At 38.2% G+C, this 20,252-nt stretch overlaps 1 protein-coding gene across 1 annotated transcript in view; it reads right to left on the bottom strand.

The window, feature by feature from the left end:
- The window catches only part of RSU1 (Ras suppressor protein 1), a 99,284-nt gene that overhangs the window by 48,498 nt on the left and 30,534 nt on the right, over positions 1-20,252 (bottom strand). The window contains exon 8 of the mRNA XM_056484686.1: positions 10,572-10,704. Coding sequence (XP_056340661.1) covers positions 10,572-10,704 — 133 coding nt within the window. The remainder of the gene's footprint in view (positions 1-10,571; positions 10,705-20,252) is intronic.

A 20,252-nucleotide genomic window follows, 5' to 3' on the forward strand; every position in this document is an offset into this window, starting at 1 on the left:
TTTTCAACACTGTTTTGCGTGTAAGCGCTTTAAAAATCCATATAAACAGGAAGACAGTGATTCCCGTTAAAATAAAACCATGGCTTTTAAGAAGTTTATCAGAGATTGTATTACAAGTGGCCACAGCAAACTCCACCAGAATAATTCCAACCTCAGCCTTCTGCTGGGTAAATGGTTGATAAGGGCAATCATAAAATTAAGGATGCTTCTCCACCTAGCTGATAGCTCTCACCAGTAGGGCAAAAAATTTGCTAAAAATCACACAAAACCTTGAAATAATGTGGAACTGAAGGAAGAAACTGGAGTTCAATAAAAACCAGCATGCAATAAAACAGATATGACTGCATAGAGAATAGAAACTGCAGACAGACCTGCTTGATTATAAAAGCGCCACTTTTTAATTTATTTCCCAAATAAAACCAGCAAATGTGTGCAGTAATTCTTCTTGTTTGGTTATAAAGAACCAATCTGAAGAAGAAAACAAGAAAGCAAATCAACTGAATTTTGATGATTATAAAGGGTTAAGAGACCAGTGTTCACTGTTAGCTGCACTTTACCAGAAACCCCTTATTATGTGGAAAACCGATGTTTTCCACATTAGTCCTCAACTAGTATTGTTCAGTCTGCCATTTCCAATCTATTCTTTGTCCTCTTGCCATCTCAAAGATTTTCTTTAAAATGCTCTATTCTTTTTTACCTACTGTGAAGTCCAAATTCTGTTTCCTGCAATATCCTCTCCAACAGACAAAAAAGCTCAACAAACCAAAACAAAACCCAAAACAAAATAAAAAACAAAAACCACAAACAAAAACAATAAACAAACAAACAAAACACCAAACAAACAAAAACAAAATCCAAATAAGATTAGGTGAGTTACCCTCAGAAAGTATCAGCTGAATTTCTAAATTGCATGTATTTTGGACAAGCTGACTTTGGTTAGCAACACCCCCCAGAAATGTTGAGAAAACCCTTTGAATCCACTGGAGATGATGGACTCACTATGCCCACAGCAGTCAGAGCAGCAGAACACATTACTGGATACAAGGCTGTACAACTGTGGCAGTTCTTGTGAAGTCTAAAGTCAGGCAACAGATCATCACCTTTGGATACTACACACAGGGTCTTAAAATTCATCACAGATCATACAATAACCTTCACACTGAGATGTTGCTCTAAAACACATTTTCCCAGAAAGTATCCCAAAGCAATTGGAGGACAACAAAAGAAAAATGCATGTGTTACTTTCCCTGAAAGCTTGCCCTACTAAGTTGTACCTCGCTTTCCTTTCCTTATCTGCTTGAGTTGTGCTCTCAAATAGTGGAGGTGTCTGTATTTGAACACATTTTTAACATCCTTTTAAAAGACTGACACCAGAATAAATGTAGCATCAGCCCCATCTGATGTCAGATTAGTGAGTATGGGAATAAGAACTTACTACTTACCACATCAGCTGAGGCTGATGCTGAATTCAGTCAAACCTTTCAGATCTAACACTGAACTGGGAGCTGACAGTGCACTTTGGTTATATTATGACTCTTGAAATGTTTTTCAGTGATGACTGCATTCTAGAAAGATATGTTCACTTGTTTTTATCTCTTCCTGTAATCCTAACCACACTGTGTGGTATATCTTGCACGTATTATTCACAGATATGGAATTCTTTGAGCTACTTTAAAATACACTTGTGTACAGGCACAGTTCATTAAGTGACCCAGGACAGTCCATACCTTCACTGTTATCTTTCACCAACTTCCAGGTCATCAAAACCAACTGTGTATTTGCTTCCAAATACCTGAGGAGAACATTTAATGACTCCAGATCAGATCTCTGTGGAACTCACCAGGAACATTCTCTTTGGTAATTGCCTCCCAAGACCTATCAGGGAGTTGATAATTCTTCCTAGTGTTTTATTGAAATTATACAATGCTCATTTTCTAATGACAATGTTGTGTAGCTGTACAAGCTAAATGCCTCACAAAATTCTATGGTTTAAAAGTTGCCTTGACCAACCAAATTTATAATATTTATAACATTTCATATTTCTTTAGGAAAATGTTCTCAAAATCCTAGTCATACTTTAAACAGTATTAATGACATTCATATTACAGTCATTTTCTTTATATCATCACAGCAGAATCCCATGTCTCTTTCTCACTATTTAACTCAAAATTAATTTCAAAGTAAACCAGTTCATAATAATCCAGTTTGGTCTATTCATCTCCCTTGATGCTGGAAAGATACTATACTTCTGTCACTTTTTGGGTCTTTCACTGATACAGCAATTTGATTAAGAGAGAACTTTGGTGAGTCCAGACTGTGTCAATAGTCTTCTAAACCTTCTAGGTGCATGCCCAGAGGCACGAATGTTCAAAACTATTTCTCACAACAAAATGTTAGTCAGGCTTCTATTTGAGTGACTGAGAAATAACTCATCTTCCCTAAATGATCACCCAGCTTGCACAGAACAGAAGCATAACAGAACATGACTTTCCTTCCCTTGTCATTATTAATAATGTATCACAGTTCAGAAAAGAGCCCATTTAGTTTCCAAGATTTATCATAATCAGATAGTTATGAGCAGTCTCTCCAATGGCTAAGAGCCTAACAAGATAGATCCCACTTTGGATTGGCTCTCTTTCCCACTCCAGAAGCTTGTTTCAATCCCCTCTATCATTTTTCCTGTTCCTCAGCCCAGGTCCTTGATCCTGCTGCTTACCAGTTTCTTTTGTACACCTCTACTTGTTACTCATTTTGGATTTATCATAATTAGCACTTATTTTTAACTCAGCTACTGATCCTGCCTTGCCTATAGTTTGATGCAACTTTGTATAGTTTCCCTACTTAAATCATGTACCCTACTACTGTTTCCCTAGCTTTGGTTCCATCAAGTCCTCAGCTTCTGCATTTACCTCACTTCATTCCAATTTCACTTCTAACACAGCTCCAGACATCTTCCCCAGTGACATAAACCCTGGGTTGTCATCCTTGGCATGGCAATTGGAATACTGCATAATATTCAAAACTTTATATAAAGTTCATATCAAAGGGAATGGCAGTATCAGTAGTTACACCAATATTTATATGTGCAGTATCTATATCTGTCAGATACATCACTGATAGCTTTGGTTTTATTACATATCCATCTTAGCAATATATAAACAAAAATATACAGATATAGTGTTTTTATTGTTTATCTTTTGACATGGATTCCAGTTAGCTCTTCTTTAGGGAAGAGTTACAGATTTGCATGTAAATGTTGTCTAAAGATGTCAGGACTCTGAGTCATCTATTTTCGCTGTTGGAAATAATGTACTAATATATTTATCAATTTTTAAAATACAGCCAATAAATACAACACGTGGTTGGAATACAAATCAGCATTTTCATATAAAATATACAGCACCATGTCTTCAATACAACAGAACCAAACGTAAATGACATTTTTATATTTCCCCACATGATGTTGGTAATAGATTTTATTGGTAAATTTAAATTTTTTTACTGGTACGTGATCAAAATATGTGAATCAGGACTATTTACACTTGCTTACTTCTCAGCTTGCTTCTTGCCATCCTTTGAGAGAAGCTTAATTTGTCATGAGTTCAACTTCACAGGAGATGTGGCATCTCAGAGACTCTTACCTAAAGCAGATCACTGAGGTCATCTTTTTTCCACTACCTTTACCAAGTCTTTGAAACCATGCTAAAATAAATGAGGTCACAGCTACCACTAGCACAGATGTTACATCCATGTCAGAGGTCAAATGGTAAAGATACTAGGCTAAAAAAAATCACTGAAATATTTAAGTGAGCTCCAGCAACAGAATGTTGGGGACACACCACCACCTTATTTCTCCTTTTCTGATACTCCTTCCCATCCCATGAGGTGTAGGGGAAGGAGTAAACAGCTCTATGCTTCTAAATTGCTGTCTGGGATTAAACCACTACATCCACAAACTACCAGAGATTACTAGAGACAAAAGCAAAGAAAAATAAAGAAGGTAAATGGCACTTACCCTGTTTTTCTTAGCAAGGCAGGGTAGACTCACACTATCCAAGTTCCTTAGATCTTTCCTGACTTCTACAAAGTTTGATCATACAAAAACCTAAGGTGTCTGAGCTCTGCTGAATCAGATCTATAGATGTTTCAAGCAACTGGTCTGTGCTCTTCTATATGATCTTTATTCCCCCAAGAAGTACAGAATACTATCCATTTGAAATTGGATCTGAAATCAGCTGTGCCCAGTTCTTTTTGGTACCATCACAAGATTAGGCAATGACTGGGTAATTTAATTTTACTTAGAGATAGCCAAAGAAAAGCATTCTTTCTAGGTATCTCTACAGCCTAAGTGCAAAAAAAAAAAAATAAAAGTAAGATTTTTCATAACCCCAAATTATTTTTTTTCCTAATGAATACATAACTTATATAATAAATATTCTTAGGTTATGAAAAATTTTCAGTAATTATTAACTACTGCACAAAACTGTAATAGTATTTAAACAGGTTATTAAATAGAGGAATATGCATAATTATTCTTTTTCACATTAACAAAAAACCAAGCCTTGCCTCCTTTAGTTTAATGTCAGTGGCACTGTGCAGTTATCTAATGGGAGATGGGAGTGCAAGGCCTGCCTACATCACAGACACGCTGTCCTCTCCCACAAATAAACACATCATGTACTCCTGCCCAAGTGATTGATGCACACTGAAACAAAACTTTGGCCTTCATTTCTTCTATTGGAGGACTATTTCTATCAGAAGATTATTTATTATGGTGCTCCCTTAATAATTAGAGACCTTCCTTCAAATACACACCTGAACAGTTTATTTATATTTGTTCCTCTGTCCACCATTCTTCTATGCCTTAAATGAAGTTTCTTTCTCCCTCTCTCCCTTCCCATGAAAGTTATGACCTCTGTTATCTGGCTTGATTTTGCTAAATAAATCAAATACCTTTTAAATTTCCTCTTCTTTCTTCATTCATTTCACTATCCTATTATATTTCCACACTTTGCCTGTTACTGCCTGAATGCATCTTTCATGAACATAATGACCACAACTGTGACATATTTCCTTTTCTGTACTGGAAGATTTCCACTCTTTTAGCCAAGCTCTGGGGAATGTGCTAATCTTTCTCTCTCCCCCTCACTCCAGAATATCACACTGGTAGCTCACCTGTAAGTAGAACACCCAAGCACTCCTCTTTGTTTGCTAATTCTTACTGTGTGGTATGCAATTATTTTCTATACTGCTAGCTTTGCACCATCAGCAAACATAATTTAAATACTCCTACCTTTTGTGCTAGCATAAAATAATCAGATTCTTGGAGGTTCTAGACTGTGCTGCACAATTAACACCATTTCAGGACTATCTCCCTTCATACCAGTTCAACCTGATGATGCGTCCATACCAACTGCTGCAATTCCCACTGCTGCAATTCCCACTTTCCCAATGTGTTTCCAAGAACCAACACATGGATTTTTCATTTGTTTGACCTCTTTTCCACTCCTTAATAGGTGGTTTTACTGATTATCATCTTTACATCATTGGACAGCACCAACCACACAGCTGGCTTAACTTAAACAGGCTTAACTGTAGTTGTTAAACCAGTTATTTCAATACACTATTTGCATTCTAGTGCACTACTCTGAGTATCTTGCCAGTCTCCTTGAGTTGTTAAAAAAATCCTGAAATACTCTTCATTAATGTAACCCAGAAGAGGAATCTGTTCCTTCACAGCCTGTGTCTGCTGCCCTAGTAGCTGCTGCTGCATAATAGTGAGGTTCAGCACAACAACCCATTCCCAGGAAGGTGAGGAGATTGTCTCTACACAGAGGGCTGAATCAAGAGTGGATTTTTCCACGCTGTCACTGCTGATGAAATGGGGATTTCAATTACAATGCTTAGCACAGACCAACTGCCCAGGGAAACCTATGTTCCAATGCTGCCAAGAGATATATGCTTAGCACTGCATCTGTCAAACCATTTCCTCTGCTAAGAGTTCATGTGTCAGTCTTGAAAAAGGCTTGCTCTTCTACTACCTTTCCTGATGGAAAGGTGGAAAGTGCAACTTACTTCCTTTCACAAAACATCTTGTTGAGTCTCTTGACTCCAAACTGACTGCCTGGTGAGGAAAATCTGTTTTCTAGAGACTTAAAAATGGTGTGACTGTTCTATTGTAATACTACCTCACTGGAATATTGAGGTTAAACAGGGAAACAACAATCATTAGACAAAGTGTTAAAAGAGGATTGCTGGGTTTAACTGGTGGGTTTATGGGCAGTTTAAAAATGCACTCAAGACCCAGCAATATCTTTTGTTTTAGCTGGGATTGCACTATCAGGTGTTGATGTCTGCAATAGACTCTGCTGTGATAAAATCACTGTTCTTTCTGTCACAAACATGCAAAGAACAAGTTCCACATGAAGATGGATCAAAAGCACATGAATAATTCCAGAAATGTACTCAAAGAGCTGTTTTTTGGATTAACTTTGCTGTAAATGCCAGCAATCAAACCCACCCACTGGTACCAATTGCACATCTCAGTTTTATCTCATCTTAATCAAACCACTAATTATTTTACACAAATCCTAAGGAACATCATAGAATTTTGTTCTTCATATCCTTTTTTTTTCCAAACATTTAAGTCTGTCTGCACTTATCTAAGTACATTGTGACCACTAAATCACACAATACATCATCTCTTTGTCAGTATCCTAGACAGAGAAGATCCTCCGAGAATATGCTTACAACATAAAGGTCACTCTAAAAGTTGACTAAAGGCATGAATAAAAAATAAAACATTTAGTTAAGCCCTTTGAGGAGACAAGGTTGCCATTATCCTTCACTGTTTAAGCAAGTTCTTCAACTGCTTTTCAACACTATCATTGCATCAAACAGTGAGTTTAATGGCAGCTCCTGAGTATATATAGAATCAAAGCCAAAATTCAGCTTACTGAAGTTTCAGAAAGTTACACAGCAGTGAGAGATTAAGAATCATTATACACTTGGCAAACTGACCTATTTCCAAACGATGCTGTACCAAGATGATATGTGCAGTGGGTGTATTTTAGCCAACAAAAGCTAGCAAAATACCAAGAGCTGCTGGATTTCCTGTTAAGAATTAAGAGCCCCTCCACACACATTTTCCAGCACAATATATGGCCCATCTTTTTGTCAGCACAGGTCTTCCTTGAAAAATTAGGGTTGAAAAAAATTACCAGGCACCATTTCTCATAAAAGGTAAGGAAATGAAAGGAAATGAAAGAAGCTACAAAATAAGATGAGCTGATCTGAGGGTCTCACATGCTTCTGAAGCAAACTGCAATTCCAGTTTTATACTTGGTGCATGAGTACCATGTAAAATAGGAGAGTGGAAATGTAAAAGTATGCAAGACAAATGACATTTTATCTTTAGACACAATCATCCCTCATGAGTGTCATCCCTACTTATCAATTAATCACTAGAGCATGAATATCCCAAGACAAGGCTAAAAATGGGATGTAATTTTTCACTAAGTATGCTTGAACCAGCCAGTACATTTCACAAAGGAACAGAAGAGGTTTGCAATCCATTTGGTAGCTGCTTCCCAAGTGCAACCTCACTGAATGGAGAATGCAACTGAATGGAGATCCCTGACACTGACTGCAGTGATTGCTTGTGCCAGTCATCAGCAGAAACCTCAAGGTTTATTTCCATGACTGCATTGCCAGGACTTACTGAGTTACTGCTTTCTGGCTAAGTTAACAGCAATTGAGCTAACAAAGTTTTAGCCATTGCAAACACAAAATAAAATATATTACAATAACCCATTTAGTGAAAATGTAGCCTGGTGAGCCTCTGAAACTTGGCACTTGTGACTGTGTGAGCCTAACCTCATTGTCTTAGCTAGTCTAGACAATGTGAAAGTTGCAAAAAAGAAAATCAGTATTTCCAATCAGCTAGCAAAAACAATGGGTATACTCCAAATGGTATACTCCAAATCTCGCTTTGGAGTTCAAAATTCATCCACCACACGGATGCATAGTTCTGGTTTATGAGTCTTTACCTTCCAGTACCTGAAAGCAAACTTACTGGTCTGATGGTCAGCTGCTGATGTATGTTCTATCTTCTCAGTGTTGCAAATGAGGTTAGCTAAGCAGCATCCTATGCAACCATTCATTTAACTGTACTGCTTTGCCTCACAGTAAAAGTTAAGCTGTCTTGATCTATCAAATGTTGGAAGATTTTTTTTTTTTTATTTTGACAAAATGAGCAATAAAACACCCAAACACTCAAGAACTTGACTTTCCTTATTTAGATACCCACAGGGAAAAATACTAATTTCACACATCAACTTTGTGTTTTGCTTAATAGGAAAAAGACACCTTATCTGTCCAAAGGCTCTGAAAGAAAAAGACAGTTGAAGAAGCTGTATAGCCATTAGCTGGAAAATATAAAAATTCCACCATGAAAAACAAGTTTAATTTCTTCTGAGTGTACAGCTTATCTGCTTTTGTGCACAATAATGCTACCAGACCTGTCACCTAGACCATGCCACTGCTTTTGCTTTTTAACTCCTAACACCAAATGCAAACAGAGGAATGTCCTTAGACATGGCATCCCAGAAATTCTCAATCACATATTTAGAGGAAACTGGAAATAAAAAGGACAATCTTTCTTCAGTAGGAAAATCCATGAACTCTCTTTTTAGCAGAGCAAACAAGGAAAATCAAGACTCAAAAGAAGTTACTACTGGTTTTCTAACAAATTATACTGATACTTTAAATGTATGATTTAAATATAAAATGGTCATATGCTGAAAATCGAAAATTGACATTATTAACATCTCCATGCATTTGGTTTTCGTCACTAAACTTTGAAAATTATGGCACATCAATGTAATAAACTTCAAAGATCAAAGTAGAAACATGAATGAGCCACAGAAAGGTTACTTGGTTTTGATTTTTCTCCCCATTAGTGACCAGAGTCTGATTCTGCTTACACCATTAACTATACAGGTTTCAATTATTTACTGAGGGCAAAATCAAAATTGGCCCATTAGCCACTGCTACACCTGGCAGAGAGTAAGACAACAAACCAAATATGGCTAACTTAGAACAAAGAACAGCTGAGACACCTTCTCCTTCTCCTCAATTTTGATTACCCAAGAAAGTTGCCAGAGCAGGTTATTATACCCAGAGTTACACATTTAATTTTTTTTTGTATTACAAATACATAATAACAGCTTTTCCCCCACCACCTTCCCCAGAAACTGAATATAGGTCATATTCTCAAAACTGCACTTCAATCCTTAAAATTCTGCTGAATCTCTGATGCCCAGAATGGTCCCTGAGAGAAGTGCATGAGGATTCCTAACCAACATTGCTCAGCAAACAGAAATATAAAATTGACAATATAAAGCAAAATTACAAAATATTATCAAAAAACCAAGATGTGGGCACCCAAAGAACAGTGGGGAGGAATGCTCCAAGGAGACAGGCAGCTGCTTCCCTACAGCATGTCTGTAGTACAGAGTACTACTGCAAGAAGGGTGTTGCAGCCTACTTAAATCTATGAATAAATCTGTCTTGAGAACACGAATTACAGCATAAATATCAGCACCCTTCTGAGACACGCAATTCTTGCAACCACTCTCCCATCTGTGATTCTTTTCATTTAAAATTCTGTAAATGAAGAACAATAGCCTTCAAAAGCCATTGCTGGGTCATTTAGTTTCATGTAGAAATTTGCATCTCAGTTGCTTAATTGGAATCCCACAACTGTCACTTGTGAATACCCTTCTCTGGTAATTTTATTCAGACAGCAACCATATAAAAGATTGTCAGAAATGCTTCTGAATTATTAAAATACAGTTTTAAAATAAAGGCAAAATGCAAAAACTAACTTTCCAATCCAGGTTGTACTGTTGTTGTGCTACCCACTGCTCTTGATGTGGAGACTGCATCAATATTTTTGCTAGACACTGAAAAATAACTTCCCATCTAAACAATAACACTGAGATCTTTACTTAAAACAAATACTACAATTTAATGGATGATTAAAGACATTATTTCCCAAACCAATGGTCAGCATTTGTACATGGCATCTTGCACTAAAATGGAGGAGCCCAACACACACATCTACACTGCTGAAGAAAGCACTAGTACTTGTATTTTAATTACTAAGGTTGTAGACTTTTGCAAATTAGTCCAGATGAAACCAGGTTTGAAGTCTGGATAGCTCTCAAAACGTAACAACCTACATCCAAAAACATTAACAAATATCTACTTCAATCTGTAAAGCCATACTGAACATACTTTGAAAATGAGTACTTCTCAAAAGGCTTGTGATGCTCGTTCTTTTACATCTCTCATGTTACATACCAGCTCTTAGAAATAAACAAAAAATGCAGGACAGTATCAAACAGTCTTTGTGCTTTCCCAACTTGCCTACATGACAGTTACCCTCCTCTTGGCAAAATTCCTTAATATAAATATACAAGCTGGCATATTTGTCCTGAATACCAAGTTACTGCATATATTATGAAAGATGTGTGTAACACAGCTACAATATATAATGTAATACTTACTATTTATATGTCTCTGAACGAATGTATTCAAAGACATGTGACACTCCCAACTGGAACTGATCAGCAATGGGGGTAACCCAGGGATTGTTCTCAGCTTTGAAGACTTGTTTTTGACCAGTCAGATCCAAATTACCTGAAAGAGATTAAACAAAACATCATATGAAAAATATTTGAAACATGAAAAATCTGAAAGCAATACCTTGCTGTGAATATAAAACTTTTTAATTAATTTCAGAGAGTACAACCATAATAAAAGCAAGTATTTCAGTCTTAGAAAAGAGGAATAGAAGGACATAGTAGTTTCCACCATGATGGATGCAGTTTCTCTCTGTTTCAGTGCTGCTACACACTGCAATGAAGGGTTGAACTCTGCCCACTTATTAAATTAAAGTGTGACTTGATAATGCACCTGTTTACTATCTCCACTATGATCTGCAGGAACGAAAGGAAATAATTCTCTGGTAGAAGTCTGCTCTGCTGAAGCTTGGCATTGCAAATATTCCTCAATCCCTGCTCCAGGGGCTTTTTGTGTTCCCAGCTCCCAGCACAGTTGTCTGCACCAAGATGCCTCTCTGATCTGTGGTTAGAGTGATGTACACTCACAAAAGCAGACAGACAATGTCACTCTTGTAACATGGCACTTTTACCTAGTCTGTTGACAGAAGATGTGAGAGATCTGTCATGGGCTTGCTCAGGGTTTTTTTTTTTGTTCATTTTGTAAAAGTTTATCACTCAAACCCAACAACAGCACATGTTCCACTGGAATTCCTCATGACTATGGATACAAATGGGTAAATTCCGAGAGTGTCTAGCCATTGAAATATTTTATTGTGTTCTTTAAATTAAGAAATCAGTGGCATATTTTCAATTTATTTCTGTGAATTTTACAAGGAAGAGAGGCCTACCCTTCCCCCATAAATCAACAATAACTAAACCACAATGGGATAAAATGATCTTTATCTATGGGGAACAAAACAAAAAAGATTTACAGGGTTTTGAAGACTGACTGAGCCATGCTGCTGGTGAAATCTGAAATCAACCTGACACCACAGCTTTCCAAAATGAAAGGGGCTGTGCAAGTGCAGGCAAAGGGAGCTGATGCAAGCCCTGTGCTCACTGCTCACTTTGGCTACACATTGTGCATGACAGCTAATCCTTGGCGTATTCCTCTCTGCAAAAGGGGTTAACACAATTAAAGACAGGCCATTATATGGTGTGAAAAGATGCCAAGCTTCTCATACCAGCCTATCAGGGAGTCCCCGTTACCTTAACAAGCTCATCTGCCAGCTGTCTGTGGCTGGTCTGAGCCTGCAGCAGCAGGAGCATCCCCCCCAGCCGTCAGTCAGCGCCCGCCGCACGCTTCAGTGCGCCTCGCCTGCTTTATTAGGGGACTCGGCAGCCCTGCTCTAACAAGGATCAGGAAAAAGGATTAAGTACTGTGACAAAGAGGACCTAATAAGCTAGAAAGCAGTGTGTCTAAATGTGTGCTGGCTGAAGGCGTGGGCTGGCGCTCTCGCCATCCATATCCCACACGGAGGCTGCTGGGGAAAACGGCCAGAGCGGCGATTAGCCCGAACCCTCTGATTGGGGTGCTGGGAAGATCATGTATCACTCAGGGGCTTGCTCTGCAATTGCAAATTGGATTTCCTATTTTATTACCTGCAAAAATCCTGTGTGCTGCTCTCCAAAACTACCCACACTGCAAGCACTCTGTAGGTGGGGCATCAAGGTAAAATGATTAATCTGTGTACTATTAATAAAACTAGTTAAATTTGGGGAGGCAAGTTTGGTCCCATCAATGCTGCTTATAGGAATAAGACATATGTGCCCAAAATCTCAATATTTGGAGTCTCAGCTGAATCTTCTTGTCCCCAGGTGTGTCAGAAATTTACAATCCACAGAAGTCTGCCACATGTTTCCATTCTCACAGTACAGTGTGCCCACTTCCATTACAAATACCACACAGCCCATTCAAACATAATTAATTGTAATAATTACCACTCTACCAGAGCCAATAGAATCTTACAGCAAAACCAAGACTGCTCAAGCATAATAACCTGTAGGCCCCCATGCAAATGTAATAGCTTTATTTTTCTCTGTCTTCTCTTCTTTCCCAAAACACACTGAAGGCAGGCACAAGTATTTCTTTTCACCTACAGAGGTAAGCAGAGACCCTAATTAATCTAATTAGAGGAAACTGGGGCGCACAAAAATTCAGCATCCACACCAAAACCTACCCGTCCCTGCCCAGGACGTCCTTCTGGGAGCCTTGCCAGCAGCAGCTGGCCTGGCAGCCCATCCCACCGGCCACCTAGAGCTGCAGTGAGAGCCTAGGGATTATAAGTGAAGAATTTAATCAAGTGTGGTAGTGAGAAAAGGAACAACTTGTACGTCCTCGTGGCAAGCACCAGGATCTCTGCAGGCAAGTAAAGGAGGGCTGCCCTACAGAAGACAGGAAGGACAGTGCAACCAGTGCTTTAGAAACTTCCCTGTTGGATACCAAAATTTCCATCTGGAAATGAAGGACAGAAATGGACAAAAAAATAAGCAGGATAAGAAATTACAGGGAGATTGTCCCACCTCACCAGAACTAAGTAAGAAATGGAGTCTAACCCTCCTGACACAAGGCAAGCCATTTGAGCACAAAGGAGCCCTATAATTAAAAATGAGAAGTCTCTCCTGCATCACTGTACAGAGCTTGGGGCCATTTCTGGTGTCCTTTACATGCTTACAGCTAAAAGATCCACGAATCAAGGGTGTACATCCAGGAGTCCCAAGCACAAGGCCAAAATCTCAGTAACATCTCAGCAGTAGTATGTGTTGGGGCAGCCAAACACACAGAAGCACTGCATGGACCCTTCTGTTGCAGTGCACAGGACAAATACAGCAGTGTGGAAGAGATGATCACACTTGCCTGAAACAATGGCTCTGGCACCAGCTCACCCCAGGACTGCTGAGCAACTGGACACTGCACACATGTGTCCTATCCCCCAACCCCAAAAGCCTCCTTGCCTAGGTGATTTTTTTATGGCAGCACCATGTTAGAAAACGCTGTTATTCCACCCCTGCAGCACTACCAGGGAAAAAGCCATGGCAGATGCATCTAGATGCATCTAACAGCAGCATCGGCAGAACACTGTCTCCAGGGCTTTCAGAAATTTATATATTGTTCTGCTACACAGATCACATCAAATCCCTCAGACACTTTCAGTAAGCAAAATATACAATCACCTCTAGTAACACACCAGCACTGAAGATTCAATCACAAAATGTATTAGGATAGGGGACTGCATTGGTCATTGATGTTTTGTTCTTTCCATTCACATCTACCTATCAAAAAACATTTGCCATTTCTGTAATTTGGCATAATCATTCCACTAAAATTGTATTCCTTCATTATGCACTTAAAAGTTCTTGCTATTTTGTGATACTGAAAGGCATCACAGTCATATGCCTCTGGTAAGCAAGGAGGAACAGGCAATCCTCAAGGCTAGCCAGCGTAGTCCCTTTCCTAGGGCTCAGAAATGTTATTCAAATTATTTTTGAGTGCTTCTAAAATTATTCTAATAAATCATCAAAACTATACATTCCAGAAACCAGGTTTAACATGCTTAAAGAACCTTCTTAAATCCAACTGGTTCTTTTTTCACTCTATCTTGAGTAAATATAGATTTCTAAGTAGGAAGACTGCAAAGCAGACACTGCTGCTACTAGCAAGTGGACACTGAAAAGAGAACAGAATCTGGAAAAGGGAAGAGCAGAGATCTAACAGCTGACTGCTGTGGACAACCTGAACAGAATGATCAAACACCTTCTAGGAGAAGCCATCTGTGTGGTCTTAGAAATGCCTGATCCCAGCATTTTTATTTCTTTATCAGCACTCATTGTATCTAAAGATGATCTTGAACCCTTAAGTTTGATTGGATCCCTGTGATTTAACTTCTTTACCTCACCTCAACAGCAAATTGCTCCTAATGCTCAACTACTAAGCTGTGCAGACCTGAAAACTGCCCAAATCTCGTTAGCTACAGTAAATGGATCTACACCAAAACCCTTGAAAATTCAAGTGCAAAATCGAAGTCTGCATATTTTTACTTGTAATGTGCTCTAACTTAGGTCATCCATTAATAAAGAATACCAATTGCCACTTCCTGAACTCAGAGCAGAAGGGCCACCTGGTGACAATGGGCATACCTCATCCTGAGAGACATTTAAAGGATAAGAAGGCAGCTATGCTTTCCTGTCTCAATGGATCTATCTTGCACTTGAGCTAAAACATGATCATTAATGTTTCTTGTTATTTTCCTGCAGTGCTGTTGAAATAGAAGTGGTTTGTGTGAACATTCATGTTTTGCTCAAATGCCTCCAAAGGTCAGAAAAGAGCTCATAACAGAAAATCAAATGCTGCCTCCCACACCTGTTTGCAGAGAGTGTCAGAGGCAGTAATACTACAACCCAACACTTTGGCCAAGGGTGCCTTCAGACCTCCCAGGCTACTTCTGTCCATTACACCTAGCCTGCAAGCACCCCTTACATATACAGCTACAAGCCCCTCATCCTCTTGTGATGTATGATATACAAAGTGTGCAATATTTACCCAACAGATGTATACTGGAGGTATAGTAAGGTATGACTAGTGTACATAGGCATTACTTCAATACATACAAAAAGAAACAGAATGAACACAAACCTGGCTTGTCCTTTTCACTTGAATGCCCCCTGGCAGCACTTTAAGTACTTTCAAAAATTAAAAGGTGAAATTAAGTAATTAAATAACTCTGACATTTGAGAACTGAACATTGGCATTCAGCATAAGAAACATGATCCTAGCTGTAAAATGCCAGATCAACACTCCTTTGTAGTAGTTTAAATTCATCCCCAGTGGAGCTTCATTAAAATCAATGGATATAATTTTTAGTCTGTATACTGTTGAGTTTCACACCTGTGTCCTGTTGATACTCTGACTCACCTCCCAGCCTACAGTCTGCTTGACTGACCTCAAGGACTGTCCTCAAGCTGCAACACATCCCTTTTAGTGATTCCTCTTAAGACTGCAACTCAAACATTCTTTCCCTTTACAACACAAAGGTCTTACTCTCTGTCGTACATAACAGGAGGAACAAAACTAGTTTTAGTAATTTATTTAGATATAAATACCTTTGAATCCTGTTTTATTAAATGCTAAGTAAGGGATCAATCCACTGCACTAAATTTAAACTTAGACTGTACGTAAAAATGTCTGTCCTAGGTTGTTTTAGATTTGCTTTACACTACAGGGCTTATAATTTTTATTACTTTTGTGGCATTTGCTTTGTCTCAATAGAGAAAGAGAGATTGCCTTAAGTGTGGGGGTGGAAGAAATATAATGACTATTATGTCATAAAAAGGATATCAAAGCAATTAATTGTGAATGTCTTAATACCTATGTAAAAAACTGAAAATATATACTCATTTCTATGCCACAAAGTATTATCAAAAGCCTATTATTTTTACCCTAACCTTAAGCACATGTAAGCCTGTGCACCAGTAACTCATAGCAATCTTATAAACAAGTAAGATCATCTCTGCTTTGAAGACACAGCATTTTTGAATGATTAGTAACAGAAGACAGTAGAGTTAAACAGTATTTATAAAGGAGCAGTAAGAAAACAAAAAGCAAAGCGTTCTTGTACCTAAGTGCAGTGTGACTCAATCTCTTTGGAACCAGCAGAAATATTCACAGAAATATTCAGTTTGATAAACAAATCTATATCTCCATAGCATATGTCAAAAATACAAATTTGCTTACTGATGAGTTCCTATGCACTAACAGAGAACAATTAAGTTTAGTAAATCTAAACCTAGACTGAAATGTCTCCAAAAGATCAATCCCAGCAACACTTCTGCTCTCTATCCCCTACATCCTTATACTGAAAAAGACCTAACAATAGTCACCAGCACCTCAGAGAACCCTGAAATAGCATTTGTGGGGGTTCTGCATAATATGGGAAAAGGTTCAAGTCTCAGATAACAAGAAATCAGATTCAGTACACGCAAATTAATGAGGTAATCCAGAGCATTCATCACACAGAAGCAAGCTGGAAGTCTTTCCCTGGCCCCTTTCCTAACCACACAGATGGGAAAGCCTGCAATCTCCCCTACAGAGCGCTAGGAAGCACCAGGGTAAGAGGAGGCTAAGGGAGCAATCTGAAAGTCAAACACTGAGGCCTAAGTCCACCCTCAGTTTTACAATTACTTTCAGGGAGTTAAAACACGTTTTGCAACATCACGTTATTCTTACAACTTCTTAGATGTACGTGAGGATTTCCAATAACGAGTTCAGAGATGAGACCTCAACTCCAGCACTGACCTGAATACATACAACAGTAGATCTGTGTCAGTTCAATAACTGCAGAGCTTACAAACACATTTCAAACAGAAAAACATCTGGTTTGAAAAACATCAGGAGACAGAGACTCTGCCAGTTGTGTCTTGTCCTAATGGCTCATCACTGTCAAAATATATTCTTTACTTCCATGCTGTTATGGAGTGAGTGAGGATCAGCAGTCAAGTGTTCTCTCACTCTTTGATAGGTTCAATAGTCTGATGATACTGTGATCCCATAGAAGCTACTCCATTTGCTTCAACTCTTAGCAAGAGGAACCTAGCTGAAATAAATCAAGTAAAAGCAGACCAACTAAATCCTGAATTCTTTACCCTTGATGTAAGTGTGAAGTGTTACAGGACAAAATGGTATTGCTTCAGTGACAGCTATTACAATTGTATGGAAAGAGAGTTTTACCCTCCAGCATGTTTCATAACAGAGAGTTTAAAAGAGAGTGAATGTAGCCCTGAGATGTTTATACAAAATTCCAGCATCAAAGCAAAGGTCAGCCAAAATCTTTATACCAAAGTATAATGGAAAGTCTGAGACTTCAGAATGTGTCAGGACTGAAGATGAAGCTTGGGAAAGAGAAGAGGATGGATGAAATGCTGAACTACTACCTTAAACCACACTTCTGGTATTAAATACAGACAGATTAAAGCCCTAACCTGGCTGGGCAAACTCATATTTCCATATTTAGGTGACAGGAGGAGAGGTTAGCTCTCTGGGAACAAAGGGGAGAGCCCTGGAAACTTCTACCATCACAATACACAAGAAACCAGACCTTATCAGGACAACTAGTAGAAAGAGTAAATAATAACATTCACATATGAAAGCCATAAAACAGGAATTTATTCAATGCAGCACACCAGGTACTCCTCACCTAACAAAACTCTGCTAATGGTTTGTACTGCCACATGACAAATCAGGCTGTTTCAACACCTGAAGTCCAGCACACACAGCTCTCAGATACCAGAGCAACCAGCTCAGCTGGTGCCATTGTCCTGGAGCTAAGAGGAAAGGCAGAAGAAAGAGCACTTTAATAAAAATCCAAGAAATTACTTCAAAATGTACTTTGAAAAGGTTTTTGCAAAAATAAATTCTAGAATTATTTATTTATTACTTAAAGCTTGATTAAATTAATTTCTCCCACATTCCTCATGAAAGAGAAAGACCATTTACTAGAAGACCTACAAGTACTGCTAAGTTTCACTGATTTCTTTCTTTGAAAGGTGACATGTTGTGCTGGAAATACCATTTCCTTCACTGCTCTGTGTAACAAATGTCCAGTGCTGACTGGGATCCCAAGGGGCAGACCAACAGTCACCGCTAAGTGTTCCCAGTGAAGAAACCCAAGAAACACACTACGCAGCAGATGGCTTTTGGAACAAAGGAAATTAACGTGATGTCAAAGCAGTTTAACATCAAAGACACTTTAATGGCACAGGAAGTATTACAGGCTTAGAGGATCAGCATCCCAATTTATTTTGAAATATATTGCACATTTTTTCCAGCATCAGAAACTCCCCTGAGATTCTCAATTACATGGGAATTCAACAGAGCATTCGCTCTTTGAAGGGTCCCTATCAGACCAAAATCTAGTTAATTTAAAAAAAATGACTTCCAAAAGCACTCACTGTATTGCTTTTGCCCTGCACCTTTGAAACTTCCATTCAAACACAGGTTGCCAAGTACTCAGAAGAGCGAAACCACTTTTAAGTACTATAAAATGCATAAAATGAATCAAATATAACAACAAATGCAACATTTGCTCAGATTGGCTCTAATTACAGCACTCTTACCTACTACAGCTCTGACAAAACACATGAAGTATCTGCTGACAAAAACATCATTATTATGTTGATGGTACTTATAATCAGAGTACAGTCAACATGAGGAGAAACCCCCCCCACACAATGTAGTCATCTGAGAAGTGACTGGAAAACTTGCATATTTTAAAAATTAATTGCAAGATCAAATCTGAATCTTGGAAAGCTTGGCAAGAATTACAGCAGTGTCCATCAAGTACTTTGCATTCAGACTGGTTTCTAACTATATAACAAGCGGTGGGGTGTAGGGTAGATTGGTTTTGGCTCTTTTTTTCCATTTTTTTTTAACTTAAACCTTAAAAGAGAAACACAATTAGAATATGAACAGATTTTCAGAGAAGCTTTTTTTAATATAAATAATCTCTCCATAACTTATCTTGTTACATACATGTTTGTTATTGCTGTCCAAAGGGTCCCAGTGTTCAGGCTTCCAACAAGCACCAAGGAATGACCTGTACTGCAGGTGTGAGCAGCACTGTGTTGTGACAAAGGCAGGGTGCAGTGACAGTTTATATTAAAATAAAAAAAATGTTTGGCATTTACATCAACTAGTGGAAAGTTTCCAACATTTGGAAAAGAAATATCTTTTGTAAAGTAAGTGATTCTTATGTTTGCCCATGCCTGTTATAATTACCTGAGTAAACGGCTATTGTGATTAATATTTACTTGAACAAACAATTGCACCTACTACTTTGTGTAATATAATATTAATTCACAAATTCTAGAGTCATTTCAACAGCCTAAATTTTAGAAGGTCTTCCTGTGATGGAAATATTGAGGCTTTTGGCACAATTCCTTGAACTTGAATTTAAAGCCAATCCTTTATCCACAGAAGGTAATTTAGCTGTTCAAAACCAAAAATTTATGAAAGAATTACTTGGCTATTCTGCTACACAAATTAAATTACGAAATGTTTCACGCTCCTTAAAAAAGAACATGGCTACTTACCCCATCAAGATTTTTTTTTTTTTTAAAGGCTTGAAACTTCCTCTTTTTCAGTATGGACTAACTTTGTAATTTTGATAATGTCTCTTTACCTGAGGAAATTATGTGATAAACCAGAACAGTATTGAACAGCAACTTACAAGACATTGATGTCAAATTAAATTTTGAAAAAGAAGGTGGATAATTTGGAACGTATTCTTAGAAATCACTGCTCTTCCATATGCATGAACATGACCAAACTACATGTGGGCACACATGTTAGCAGCAGAGTGGTGCACACAGGCAACATTAGAATCTGGGCTTTAAAAATCATACCATTTTTTTCAGATCAAAAATGCAAACACAGATAAGCTAGTTACATTTGCTGGGTGGTTATTTAGATACATCTTGGGAGCACTCTGCACCATACTCTTATATTCCTGATTCTCCTGAGAAAATCTCTCATGTGCCACATGGGTCCACCCAGACGAACAAACAGTGAACTCAAAACACTGATGTGACTAATTGTCTCTACCATTTTATACGGTTCTTGTTTCTAGTCTA

The sequence above is a fragment of the Oenanthe melanoleuca genome, chromosome 2 (genome assembly GCF_029582105.1).
Source record: "Oenanthe melanoleuca isolate GR-GAL-2019-014 chromosome 2, OMel1.0, whole genome shotgun sequence".
NCBI lineage: Eukaryota > Metazoa > Chordata > Aves > Passeriformes > Muscicapidae > Oenanthe > Oenanthe melanoleuca.